At 46.6% G+C, this 14,861-nt stretch overlaps 1 protein-coding gene across 2 annotated transcripts in view; it reads right to left on the minus strand.

Annotated features, from left to right (window-relative positions):
- Positions 1-7,959: 7,959 nt before the first annotated feature.
- The window catches only part of Traf5 (TNF receptor-associated factor 5), a 46,416-nt gene continuing 39,514 nt past the window's right edge, over positions 7,960-14,861 (minus strand). For both annotated transcript variants that reach the window (NM_001398702.1, NM_001398701.1), the window contains 3 exons: positions 12,834-12,974; positions 10,034-10,202; positions 7,960-8,741 (listed from right to left, as the gene is read on the minus strand). In NM_001398702.1, the coding sequence (NP_001385631.1) occupies positions 8,164-8,741; positions 10,034-10,202; positions 12,834-12,974 (888 nt within the window). In that variant the 3' untranslated portion in view covers positions 7,960-8,163. The remainder of the gene's footprint in view (positions 8,742-10,033; positions 10,203-12,833; positions 12,975-14,861) is intronic.

A 14,861-nucleotide genomic window follows, 5' to 3' on the forward strand; every position in this document is an offset into this window, starting at 1 on the left:
TAGTAGCTATTGGATTGCCTTATCTGTTGGTCCTGTAGAGACTTGATGACCCAGGAGAGGGGAACGCTAGGCCACTGAGGCAGGTGTGGGTGGGTGGGTGGGCGAGCCACTCTCATAGAGGCAGGGGGAGGGGGGCGCGAATAGGGAGCTTGTGGAGGGGAAACTGGGAAGGGGTTAAAAGAAGGAAAAAAAGAGTAGCTATAAATAGGACATATTTTTATTAATCTGAAATAATAAAAACCTATGGGCATACGGGTAGGGGTACACGCTTGGCTTGATACTTCAGGAGCCTTCCAGTGCACACGTGAATCACACACAAGGAGGAAAACAAGACGGGGGCTAACCAGCCATAACAAAAACACATCCTTTGCAGTTTGTTATCTCTCAGGTTTGGCCTGTACGCTTGCTTTAAACCACAATCATTACATGTTCCATGGAAAGTTGTCTTTTAGGCTAAGAAATGTTTGAGAGCTGTTTACAAAGCCTTAAAGAGGAAAAAATGCTTCACTTCCAAATCACTGTCTCTCTGGAATGTGTGTGTAGCACACTCTGTGTGCGGTCTGAGTTCAGACTGGTGTTCTTGGTTCCGTGCACTTGCACTGTGGAGGTCTGCCACATCTGTGTTGTTAGTAAGCTGAGGAAGCATGGAATCCTGGGCTGGGCTGGTAAAACGCCTTCTTCCATGGGGCTGGTGGGCTATTATCAGTCCAGGATGTGAAGAACTAGATGGTGTGAATATTTGAGTCCACCTCTTCAGGGCCAGGCTGAGTGGGGGCTAGGGCTGTGCATGAGACAGGCCGTGGAGAACACACCTGACTGGAGAAAGAACGACGGGTGTGCTGTCCTGGAAGGTGTGGAGGCTAGGCTGATTTGGATGCTGATGGGGGCTCATTAGGGTCGGGTGATAGGCTCAGAGCTGGCCATGTATCCCACACTCCCTTGCTGCATCTGTTGCCACTTCTGTATCACTTACTTTTATCTCTGCATTTCTCAGAACTTCATTAACATGGTGCTATGACTCATACTCATTTACTGCGTGTGGGGGCTCACCACTGGAAAGCCTACTATTTTAAACAACGGAGAAAGGATAGGATCACCTCCACGACGGATATTTGAGAATATTTGGGTCACCTTAACCATTTTTAATGTAAAAGAATAAACAAAACAAAACAAAACAAAAACCAAAACGACTCACAGACGAGGGAATGAACATTGTAACTTTTAAAAAACTGTCTGCCAGAAGGTTGGAGAAACATAAGATGCCACCTTGAAGAAAGTACCCTTAGGGGTACAATCCAGTGAGGTGCTGGACTCCTGGGAAAAGTTAAAATTGTTACCGACAAATGCGTCCTTACCTACAAAGCTAAGAGACTGTCAAACCGCCAGGATACAAAGGTCGAATAATGAAACCAGGACGACCAGCCAACAAACCCCACACTGTGGTAAAGCGTAGCATAAAATTGCCAGAGCCAAACCTAAAAGAAATACTCCGAAACCTGAAGAAAAATCACTTCCCTTTAAGAGTAAAGGAAGACGGAAGTGGGCGTCCAACCTGGGGGATTAACCCGCGAAGACATGTAGTCTCACGTCTTGGGAACGTGCGCCATCCTGTCACAGTCGATCACAAATTTTCCTCCTAAGGCATGGATGCTCACCACGCGTGGAAAAGTTCTCTCCATGCGTGAAAGGGGCCAGCCTAACCGGAAGCGGCCTCGCCCCCGGACACGGCGAGAGACAGGAGCCCTAGGCCCCGCCCCTTGCTGGATCGCTCCAGCGGATGTAAGCCCGGAAGTCCCGCCCAGCTTGCTCTGTCTGTCAAGCGTCGGGCTGTGGGTGGTGGGCGTATTCCTCTGGCTCCTGGTGTGCTGGAAGTTTCCAGTGAGTCCTGGTTGGCAGCAGAGCAGGATCGGGTGGTGAGAGACAGCTTGTGCCTGGTGTGGACAAGCTTAAGCTGAAAGTCGCATCATTTTGAACACTTAAAGCTAGCTATACCTTGTACTGGAGACAACAGCACATTCATATAACATTTTGTATTCAATGCTGGGAGATTTGAGGCTCTCCGTTCCTAGAGTTACATGTTCAAAAAACTCCCTGACGTTGGAAAATAAAAGGAACTATAACTGAAAAGAATTAAGTTTAAGGCTTTTATCCTGCAGACAGTGTGGAACTATTGAGGACAAAGAAAAAGTTTGAAATGAACACCGGTGGAAACCAGAAGTGGGGTAAAATCCTTTAGAAAACGTGGAATGTTTTGACAGCAGAATGGCATTCCGAAACATTCTCGGACGTTCACCTCCCAGACACTTTGGAATTTTTTTCAAGATTTTTTTATTATTTATTTATTTATTTATTTATTTATTTATTTATTTATTTATTTTTGTGTGTATGGGTGTTTTGCCATCATGAATGTACCAGTAGCTGGGGCCCAACCACTGAGCCATCTTTCCAACTCCCCAAATAACCAATATTTCTTTATATTTTCTTTGTAAGCTAAGCGTTTTTTGCTATTGTATTTAAATTTTCCTATTACCTTTGCTGAAAACTAAGACATGAATATACATATTGGTCTGGCCATGTTTCTCGGAGGCTGTCACCTGCTCTGCGTTAGAATTATATTCTCCATGGGCACCTCCACATACTGTCCCACTGAAGTACGTTTCAGGAGTGATGATAAACACAGGCTCTCCTCTGGGGTTCTTGCCTCTCACACATGAGCAATCCCCTTGTGCTGAGTTGTTTTGGAGTGAGATAGAAAACAGCCTAAGGGTGGTTCCACTGCTGTGTACACACCCATCAGGACTGAGCAGGAAGGCAGAGCTGGGTTCCTTTGCCTCTCCTGGCAGGTCACATGTCAAGTATCTTAAAGTGCAGCAGAGAGCAAGAAAGGCACTATCAAAATAAGGGGTACGGTGATCCAGACAGAGTCACCCACACTTGTCATTGTGTTCTCGGGAAATCTTCCAAGAGCTTCCTGAGTAATAAACGCTTAGCTTTCTGTCATCTGGTAGAGCACTCTGGTAACCCTGCTCCTGACCCATCTCCCAGGGGGATACTGCCTTAGTCAGGGTTTCTCTTGCTTCGATGAAACACCGTGACCAAAATGCAAGTTGGGAGGAAAGGCTTTATTTGGCTTGAATTTCCATATCATTGTTCATCACTGAAGAGAGTCAGGGCAGGAACTCAAACAGGGCAGAGACCTGGAGGCAGGGGCTGATGCAGAGGCCACGGAGGGGTGCTGCTTACTGGCTTGCTCCCCATGGCTTACTCAACCTGCTTTCTTATAGAACCCAGGACCACCAGCCTAGGGATGACACCGCCCACAATGGCTGGCCCCTCTCCCATCAATTGCTAATTAAGAAAATGTGCCTGATCTTATGGAGGCATTTTCTCATTTGAGGTCCCCTCCTTTCAGATAATTCTAGTGTGTGTCAAGTGACATAAGAGTAGCTTAGTAAGTGAAATAAAAAGTGCGTTGACCACCTGCTACATGCCAGTCATAACTTGTACGACACGGCCCCTTGCCTAGAACTAGCAATCTATGCAGTGGTGCAGATACACCAGGGTCCTTCCTCTGCCTCTGCTCTGGGTAACTACATTGTGTGTCTGGAAGAGACAGGGGCATAAAGGCTCCTGCACCTAGGGCTCTCACACAAGGAGGCAGGAGGTGTGAAGGGGGAGAGAAGGCTGAGTAAGTGCATTTACACTCCTGGGTGAGGAGCACAGTGGCAGATGCTTCTGTCCTTCTGAGTGGGTACACTGCATAGAGGGGTGCAGCAAGTGGAGGAGACCTAGCCCCAATGCTGCCCCCCAAAACCAGGCCAGCTGACCTGAAACCTGAGATGAGGCATGCTGCCTGTCAGTTCCTGAGATGAAACTGAGGTGCTGTGACCTGTAAGGACCAGTCAGAAGTTCTTATGGGCACCTCTCCACGACTTGGCAGTGTCACAGCTGGCTTACTTGGCCTCCTTTCGAAGCCTTGTTGGTTAGCTCTCTTTCCTTTCTGCTTGTGACTGTTTTTGCCCTGAGTTCCAAAGCCTGGACGATTGTGAGGACCAGAGTGGCCTTGACAGCAGCACAGCCCTCAGCTCAAAAGGAGAGGAAAAGCCTGCACCTGGAATGCCTTCTTCCTTTCAGTCTGTCTTGTCCAGATCCAGTCTTTCCCCGATCTCCCTGGCCAAATTCCAGCCAGGACAGGGAGAGCAGGCTTTGGGAGCGCCATGTTTGTTTCAACAGAGAATCCATGGCTGGACTTGAGCAGGCCAACAGGACAGAACCAGCTAGAAAACTCAGCCCTCCTGGGCTTGTGAACTCTTTCCTCGGGAATAGAAGCACTTGTTAATATTCAGAAGCCTTTAAAAAATTATTTGTTAGTTTTCTTTCAACTGTCGATGAAAACTTTTTAGTGAGTGTTTCTATATCGCGGTTAGCACCTTTAGATCTCATGATGTTGATTTAGTACAACAAAATGTAGCAGGAGTTAATTTCTGGACACATGCACACATGTGTGCTTGTACCTAGAAACACACACACACGCACACAGATGGTTATCCAAAAACTGATTTGTTGAATAAACTTTGATGTAGCATGCATTGTTGGGTACAGGATGAATGCTTAAACAGTGAAATTTAGGCACGCTGTGAGTGAGGGCATGGAGCATGGGCCCAGCCTGGGCTGAAGATCAGGTGTGGGATGTTTGTCCACCATGAGTAAGGCTCTGGGTTTCCTCCCTAACTCCACAATAAAATAAAAAAGTAAAATACTTCATCTTTTACTACCTGCCTTTGTGGTTGTGGGCGTCTTTCTTGAATTGTTTTGATGGATTGTAGTGCTGTGTCTCTAAATGAGAAGAAAGAGGAAATAGGTTTTCTCTGTGAATCTTCTCTTTCTATTATTCTTTAAAAAAAAAAAACCAAAAACTTTTATTGGTTTAAGTTTTACCTCATGCACCCCAGTCCTGCTTATCTCTCCTACCCTTCATATCCCTCTTCTTTCTTGCAACTTCCCCCAAAATAAACACACACACACACACACACACACACAGAGAGAGAGAGAGAGAGAGAGAGAGAGAGAGAGAGAGAGAGAGAGAGAGGAGAGAGAGAACAAAGGTACAAAACGTCTCGCTGTGGAAGCTGTAGCAAGTCACAGCATGTCCCACAGTAGATTCCTCTGTCCCCACATCTTCACTCACAAATGTTCATTCAGACTGCCTGCATGTCTGGTTCGAGGTCTCTGGCTTCTGTGACACCATTGATATTGGCTCCTCAGCAGGACTCCTGTTGCTGACCTGTGTCATGGAGATCCTGCAGCTTTGGATTGGCAGGTCTGGCCTTTTTGATGCATCCTAACGATTGGCAGGTGATATCTGGGTGGTAGTTGAGTTGGTCAGTGCGCTGGCTATCCCTCCCTTATCCGCATCATCCGTGCAAGCTCTGAGCATGGCTCTGGCTAGTCCACCCAATGCTGCCACAGACAGGACACAGGGTCAGCGCTCCTGCTCTCCTGCCCTTGAGTCGGCTCACCCACACCTACACCTCCATAGCCAGTTCTACTGTGCTGTCCAGTCAAGATGCAGGGCCCAAGATGAAAAAATAATTTCAGATTGCTTTATTTGCAAGCACATCTCGAAAAACACAACAAACCAGTGTAGCTGCATGGAAAGTGAATTAGAGGTGATGCTGGTTTCTCTGCCCGAGGACACAGTGCTCAGGATGAAGAACTCAGCTCACAGCCTCAGAAGCTTCATGCTCTCTGGGCCTCACTGACTCAAGCCTGTGGTGAGGCAGAGCATTGTGATGGAAAGGCATATTAGGTCTGAGAAAGTGGAGAGTGGAGGGAGGGGGGAGAGGCCAGGGACAAGACATGCCCTTCAAAGGCATAGCCCAGTGACCCACATCCTCCAGGCATGCCTCATTGCTGCACACAATGCAGTCAGTGATGTCTCCATCGACAGGCTAGTCCACTGATGCAGGGTTGTCATTCCACAGCCAATAGCCACACACACACACACACACACACACACACACACCATGTACACATGCACACTTGTGCACACACATACACACACTGTATAAACATTCTGTTACTCCAGAGAACCCTAATACAGACATGAAGCAGTGAACAAACCACAGAATCCCCCAGTCTGGCCTGTGGGCTACAAACTGGGCTCCTGGATTATTCTAAGGTCACAGACCATCACTGCTCACCAGCAAAGTGATGTATTTCTATGCTACATTTGACTCACGTTCTTTCCTTTGGGACAAGTCCTGTGGCTCTAGTATATCACTTTTTCACAGAAGAGATTAAGAGGGTTGCTGGACTCCCAGAGGCCAGTCAGGTAATTTCTACTTAAAAACAATATTTTATTTTATGTGGATGGGTGGTTTGCCTGCCTGCATGTCTGCAAACGTGAACGCAGTACCGACAGAGGCCAGGAGGGGGCATCAGATCCCTTGGAACTTGAGTTACAGGTGGTTGTGAGCCTCCATGAATGCTAGAAATTGAAATTGTGTCCTTGAAAGAACAGTCTTTTAACTGCTGAATCATCTCTTGAGCCCCATGTTTTGTTTTTAAGAATCTGTGTATCTGTGAGCATCCGTGTGAAGGTGTGTGCAGGTGTCCACAGAGGCCATACCCCTGAATTCACATTCCCTGGAAGAGCAGCAAGCACTCTAACCACTGAGCCGTCTCTGCGGGCCAGGTTCTGTCTCTCTCTCTCTTTTTTTTTTTTTGGTTCTTTTTTTCGGAGCTGGGGACTGAACCCAGGGCCTTGCGCTTCCTAGGTAAGCGCTCTACCACTAAGCTAAATCCCCAGCCCCCCAGGTTCTGTCTCTTATACAGATTAAGTACTAGCTGCAAGAGCATGGTATCACCTGAGCTCTAACGTGGCCCTTGTCCCAGGACACTTGTCCTTTGTGACGCTACATGAGCACAGCTCCCGTTTCCAGTCAGGGCAGGATGGCAGATCAGTCTCAGGCTTACGGAGCTGAAAGGACAGATTGTGGCTTGCATTTAACACAGACCCAAAAGACCAGCGGTTCTTGACCTTCCCAATGCTGTGACCCTCATGTTGTGGGGACCCCCAACCCTAAAATAATTTTTGTTGCTACTTCATAACTGTAATTTTGCTGTTGTTATGAATTGTAATGCAAATATTGAGTTTTCTGACAGTCTTAGGTAACCCCACCGAGAAAGGGTCATGTGACCCCCAAAGGGGTCGTGACCCACAGGTTGAGAACTATTGCAATAGACAGATGTACAAGAACCTGGTCATTTCTGGTCACAGAGTACTCAGGACTTTGACAGGAAACTCTACAAGTTTCTACAAATGCTCATCTTCTGGTCAACATATGAATTTGAAAGTTCCTCTGAAAGAACAGGAATGTTCGGACAGCTGCTATCTATCCATAGTGAAGGGAACCCCCTTTGTCTTTTTCTCATATTTTCTCAATAATAATGATTTTCGCTCATCCTCACACGTACTTCCTTACAAAGGTCACCGTGTTGAGTTTGTGAAACTGGTATAGTTGACTATTTTGACCTAAGAAGATACTCTTCACTTGGTCAAACCTAATCAGATCTGAACTTACATCTGCTCCTGGGCACCTTGTGTGTCAGTGGAGAAGGACGAAGAACCCACCCATTTACCAGCTGTTACCGAAGTCTGAAAACTGTGCCTACATGCTGCTAGTGAATCCTATAAAACACAGGTGGTGCAGGTTCCCAGGAGTTACTCCAAGTGCAGCCTACTGAGCTGCAGCACCCATGCTTGACCGGCACAGCCTGCCTGCCTCTGACAAGATGGCTGCTGCAGGCCCGGGCTCGGGTGTGGGAGCGGTGAGTCAGCTGATAAAATGCCAAGGCATTTCAGCAGGAATTCTGCCCCTGAGTAGTCAGTCACACTGAGCACTGGACTCCCTGTAAACACTTCCCAAACATCGGTGAGAGAGAGGAGCCCCAGGCCCTATTGACAAATTATTATAATTTCTCAGAAGATATAAAAATATAAATAACAGCTAAGAGTCTGACGTTTCGAACCGGGGAAGGATCCAAGGTGTCACATCGGACATTAAAGGCAGGAAGATAAGAACAAAAGCATGCTCCGCCCAAAGGGCATGGCTTAAAGGACAGTCACATCGGCTCCTGTGTGGAGCTATCAGTTAACATTTACAGATCCTCCAAGTCAGTTAAATCCACGGCCACTTTCAAGAATAGGGTGTCGTCTTTAATGTAGGTGTTCCTGGAACTCTCCAGAGTAGAATGAGAAACAAAGCGGGGACAGCCAGAGGCAATGTTCATCTCCCCGTCCGGTCTTCTGAAGCTGCTGCTATTGGGGTCAGCTTTGAAGGTCTCCACAATGTGGTTCTTCTTGCCACTCTGATCCAAAAGCATTAGTGTCACCCTCTGCCTGAATGGCCACTGTAATAGTGAGTCGAACTCACCCCGCATCACCACAAAGTACAAAGACAGGTGCGTTCCCTTCCCCGACCCATCCCCGTTCAGGTACGCTCTGGCACAGAGCCGGTAGCCACAGCGGCTGGTATAGAAAGGCTGGCTGAAGACGGACACTGTGTGCCCCTCCATAGCCTCCCTCTTCTTCGCCTTGTAATCTGTCACCTTCCAAATGAGCTTGCCACTGTAGCAGGCGCCCTCCAGCAGCTTAAACCGTTCTTCGTTCTTATTCAGCTGTGCTTTGTGGATATTAATGTGTGCGTCGTGCTTATTGGTCTCCCCCTCTAAAACAACTGAAAGGAAACACAGAACAGGAGGCTGCAGCTTGGGCCATCATCAAACACTGCCAGTGAACTATCAGCATGCTGTCTGCATGTGCACCATACACATGCGCACCACACACATGTTCACAACACACATGTTCACCACACCTATGTGCCCCACATACATGTGCACCACACCCATGTGCCCCACATACATGTGCACCACACGTGTACCACACACATGCGCACCACATACATGTTCACCATACACATGTGTACCACACACATGTGCACCATACACATGCACCAACATGTATACTAACACCCACATGTGAACCACATGCATGTATACCACACACAAGTGCACCACACACATGTGCATTACACACATGTGCACCACACACACATTCACACATATTGCTAATGTTAATTTGGCTTTGGTAAGCTGACACCAAGCAGACATGAATGTGTCCTCTTCACTCTTAGCTTGCCTGAGTATAAGACACACAGGACATTCACCTCAAGTGAATTCCCATGCTGCTAAGCCTTATGTTCCTCTAACTAGTGTGTGTGTGTATGTGTGTGTGTGTGTGTGTGTGTGTGTGTGTGTGTGTGCATGTGTGAGTGAAGGCATGTGTGCCCCGGCATACTTGTGGAGGTCATAGAACCACTTTCCATAGTTGGTTCTTTCCCTCCATTGTGTGAGTTCCAGATATCAAACTCTGGGTGTCATAGTTTGAATGAGTTGTGTCTCATAAGTCCCAGTCATTGAAATACTTGGTCCCCTGTTGGTGGCTGTTGGGGGAGGATTAGGAGGTGTGGTCTTGTTGGAGGAGTCGAGTCACTGGGCTTAGCTGCTCCAACACCATGCCTGCCCATCTGCCGCCATGTTTCTCTATGAAATGGTGGTAAATTCCTATCTCTCTGGGACCATAAGCCCAAATACACCTTCCTCCTGTAAGTTACCTTGGTTGGTGGTGCTTTGTCACAGCAACAGAGACGTCACTGATACATGGGTCATCTTGATTGCATAGCAAGTCACTCACTAAGCAATCTCACTGGCCCCTGTGTGCCAAACCCTAAGTCACCCATCACCCCTCTCCCTTAGCTTGGGACTGCCTGGGCTGTTTCAGTCTCTTGTCTGACCCCACACACATTGTGGCGACCCTCATTTTCTGAGACAGCTAGGACCTCATGCTGCTTCACAAACAGGATTCAGCCGCTGTGTGTCCTGGAAAGCTGGCTGTGACTTAACTTCTGCCACCAATGCACGAAGACAGGGAAGTCACGAGAGGGAACTGGACTGCTTCCCGCACACCTACCTAATCTCTGGTCACTGGCCTCCAGCTGGGTGATCCTCTGTTTCACACTGTCCACAGCATCCACCAAAGACCTCAGATCAAGCCGGCTTTGCTGCTGGTTAACTATTTGTAGCAGCTGCCGCACCTGCGCTTCCAGCCAAGCCGACTTGTCCGTGTGACTGGTGAGAGCCTTGGTACAAAAGAGAGCACAGTTCTTGGAAATCAGAAAACGTATTCGTACCTTGTTGGCTGAATTTTAACACAAATGTTTCACATGTAATAATCCACCAATGAAAGTGGCAGTGTCACAGAGGGAGTTCGGTGAGCACTGCAGAGTCTGTAGCCACTGTTTTTGTCTTGTTCCTCCTCTCCAGGCTGCACTCCTCTTGTAAACCTTTGAGCTTTCCTGGATGTGTCTAAAGTCCCCCCTCCATGTACACACATGGTCCTCTGTGCTCCTCTCAATTTAGCATTTTCTTCCCTCAGAAGCCTTCCCCAGTTCCTTCTCTGTAAGGAGGCTGAGCAGGAGCAGGAGGGAGAGCAGGACACAAGTCTGGAAGAGACCTAACTGCTCTGTGGATCTCTTACATGGAGGGCATTAATCTGCCTGCCTTGCCTGTCTCTTTAAAAAGATGCATTCATTTATTTTATATATAATATGTAAATGCATATTTTAATTTTATATAAATACATAAATTTCCCACACATACTATTTATATATTAACAATATATTATCAATATTTTAATATATGGATAATTTTAATTATTCATTTTAATACATTATTATAAACAAATATTAATGCTATAATTGTTTATTGAGGCATTAATATAGTATATTACATATTAATAAATAAATTAATATTTATACATGTGAGTACACTGTAGCTGTCTTTAGACACATCAGATAGTTGTGAGTCACCATGTGGGTGCTGGGAATTGAACTCAGGTCCTCTGGAAGAGCAGAGCAATCAGTGCTCTTAACCACTGAACCATCTCTTCAGCCCAACCCATTTAGTGTTAATTCCTCCCTGTTGCTCTGTGTTTAGAAAAAAGTCAGAACTAACAGAGTGACAGGTTCCTTTTTTTCTGGATATACTAACACATACATATGTATGTGTGCACACATACCTGCACATACATGCACAGCACATGTAGAACAGGTACATATATGTATGTATGTATATATGTATATGATATAGTGAACAAGTATAAAGCTTATATGGCCTAGACTTTCTGGAACAATACATTGTCCATGTTGTATGTCTTGAAATCTTCCACTACAAATCTTGACATGAGAGAGCTTTTATTCGTTAGGGATCCGTTTGTGGCTAGTTAACATTTGGGATCCACTGAGTGTTGATTAAGGAAGGCCCTTCCCAGGGGAATTAATGGATTTACATCATTAATTCTGCAGAATGAAGAACAATGTTCTCAAACAGGAAAATATAACTCGACATTCATTAAGACCCTAATTTCCACACATACTATGGAAGTGTGGCATAAGTGTTGCATTTACCAACTGTCTTAGTCAAGGTTCCTATTCTTGTACAAACGTCATGAAAAAGAAGCAAGTTGGGGAGTAAAGGGTTTATTCAGCTTACATAACTTCCACATTGCTGTTCATCACCAAAGGAAGTCAGGACTGGAGCTCACACAGGGCAGGAAGCAGGAGCTGATGCAGAGGCCATGCAGGGATGTTACTTACTGGCTTGCTTCCCCTGCCTTGCTCAGCTTGCTTTCTTATAGAACCCAAGACCACCAGCCTGGGGATGGCACCACCCACCATGGGCTGGGTCCTTCCCCTTGATCACTAATTGGGAAAATGCCTTACAGCTGGACCTCATGGAGGCCTTTTCTCAAGGGAGGCTCCTTTTTCTGTGATAACCTCAGCTCGTGTCAAGTTGACACACACATGAACCAGTGCACCAACACTGGTGTGAATATACTGAGTCGTGTAAGAGACATGCAGAGGGCCGCACACATGCAGTGTTCTCTCTGGTGGTCCACGGCCACAGCCAGAAGAGAGGAGGGTGACAGAAACAGAGCAAATGGGACAAGGTGCTGAATGGGATGTGGGAGAGCTGTGCAGGTGCCCCCGGCATCACCTAACCCTGGCAGCTTTTCTATGCATTTGAAATGGCTTCCATGTTGAAAGCTAAGAAGACCCCTTTGCTGCTGACTAAAAGTGGATCATAGCTTTGAACAAAAAAAGCCATGCCTCAGCTGGATTTTTTTTAAAGGATTATTTATTTATTTCAGGTATAGGATACATTGTAGCTGTCTTCAGACACACCAGAAGAGGGGCATCTAATCCCATTGCAGATGGTTGTGAGCCACCATGTGGTCGCTGGGAATTGAACTCAGGACCTCTGGAAGAGCAGTCAGTGCTCTTAACCGCTGAGCCATCTCTCTAGCCCTGGATTTTTTTTTCATGGGAACGTTTTGCCTGCATGTATGTCTGTGAACTTTGTATATGCTTGGTGCCCGCAAAGGTCAAAACTTTGGTATTGGATCCCTGGGAACTGGAGTTATGGATGGTTGTAAACTCACACCATGTGTGTGTGCTGGGATTCGAACCCAGGTCCTCTGCAGGAGCAGCAAGTGCTCCTAAGTGCTGAGCTATTTCTCCAGCCCTTCTTTTCTCTTCAAGAATTATTATGTGCATGTGTGTGTGCCCGAGTGCATGTGTATTCACCGTGTGTATGCAGGAGGCTGTGGAGGTCAGAAGAGAGCATTGGATCCTCTGGAACTCAAGTTACAGGTGGCCTGAGACACCGAGTCAGCACTTTCTGCCCCTGGGACATCATTGACCAGCCCTTACCTGGACATTTGAGAGGAAACTTCCATTTCTGCCGAACATCTGTGTGAACTGCTTAAGCTCTTTCTCGAACTTCTTCACAGTTCCTGCAAGCTGCTGGATCTTGCTTTCTTTCTGCTCGAGACTCTGATATAAGTCAGAGATCTAACAACGGGCAGGAGAGAGTTAAGTGCATGTACACAGGTAATAGGGTAAGACTTTCTAGGGGGCGACAGTACACGTGGATTTCTAAGGCCATTGTTGTCAGGCAGAATCCCATGTGATTTAAGAATGGATTTGCCGGTGCTCTCTAAAACCAGGACCATAGAATGTCCCATTCCTCACCCACAGTGATGGGCCAGCCGGTCAGGAGTGTCACGTGGCCGAACTTGATGAACTGGCTTGGTGCACTCTTTCGGTGCGTGCGGTCAGCCAGCCAAGACACCGATCAGTGCTACGGGAGACCTCATTCGTCTGCTCTGTCTCTGCCCTACCCCAAAGGGCCCCTTCAGGTAACCATCAGCAAGTATAGCCCAACCCAGTGAGCACTGCCAAACATAGATGTCACTATCTGTGCGTGTGTGTTCACGCATGCATGTCTAGTGCCTCCTCTACTTCTTTCTATCTCTTCCCTTGAGACATAGTCTCTCACTGAACCTGGGCTTAGGCTGATGGCCCTCCTGGGACCACACCTCTGTGGGTGGGATCTGAATTTAGGTCCTCATGTTCATGCAGCAAGTGTTCATACCTACTTAGCCATCCCCCAACACCTGAGAGAGGTCCCGCTCAGCCTGAGTGCTGGGCACCTTTCACACACATCATACCAAGAGAAGTTCTTACATCCATTCCTCACTTCATCTCATCTGCGTGTTTGCTTGGTTTCTGGTTTCTGGTGTGACCCAGGCTGACCTGGAACTAACTACATAGCTGAGGATGACCTAGCCCTCCTGCCTCTACCTCCCAAGTGCTGGAATTTCAGGTGTATGTATCACAGACATACATATATACACATACACATATACAGACTCACAGAAACATACCTTACATAGATACATACCACATAACACACACTCAGACACACACACACTGGCACACATAGTCACTCATACTGACACACACAGACATGTACACAGATACACACTGACATACACTCACACATACCCACACAGACACACATACACACACTGATACCTAGGACACATTTACACAGTGACACACACACTGATACACAGACACATTCACATACTGACACACACATAGACACATGTACACACACAGACACACACACAGTAACACAAACACACACAGACACATACACAGATACACGCTGACACACACACACTCACATAGATATACACACACTGGTACACAGAAACACACACACATCAACACACATATACATACATACTCACACACAGACACACATATACTTACTTACACTAATACATAGACACACACACTCACACACTGACACATACTTACATACATACTGATACACACTAATACACATCAACACATCTGGACACACACACAGGCACACACGCACAGACACATACACACACACTGATACACAGACACACATTCACATACTGACACACACTCACACACAGACACATGTACACACACAGATACACACACAGACACATGTACACACACAGATACACACACTAACACAGACACACACATACACAGATATACTCTGACACACATGCACATTCACATACACACACAGACATACACACACTGATACACAGAAACACACACATTGACACACATATACATACAGACACATGCACACTCATACACACACAGACACACATATACTTACTTATACTAATATATATAGACACACACTCACGCACTGGCACATGCTCATTCACATATATACTGATACACACTGACACATATCAACACATCTGGACACACACACAGGCATACACACACAGACACATACACACACTCACACTGATACATAGACACACACACTGACATACAGAGACATAAATATATACACTTACACTAATACCCAGACACACACTGGCACATACACAC

Source organism: Rattus norvegicus, chromosome 13, assembly GCF_021556685.1.
Source record: "Rattus norvegicus strain SHRSP/BbbUtx chromosome 13, alternate assembly SHRSP_T2T, whole genome shotgun sequence".
Taxonomy (NCBI): domain Eukaryota; kingdom Metazoa; phylum Chordata; class Mammalia; order Rodentia; family Muridae; genus Rattus; species Rattus norvegicus.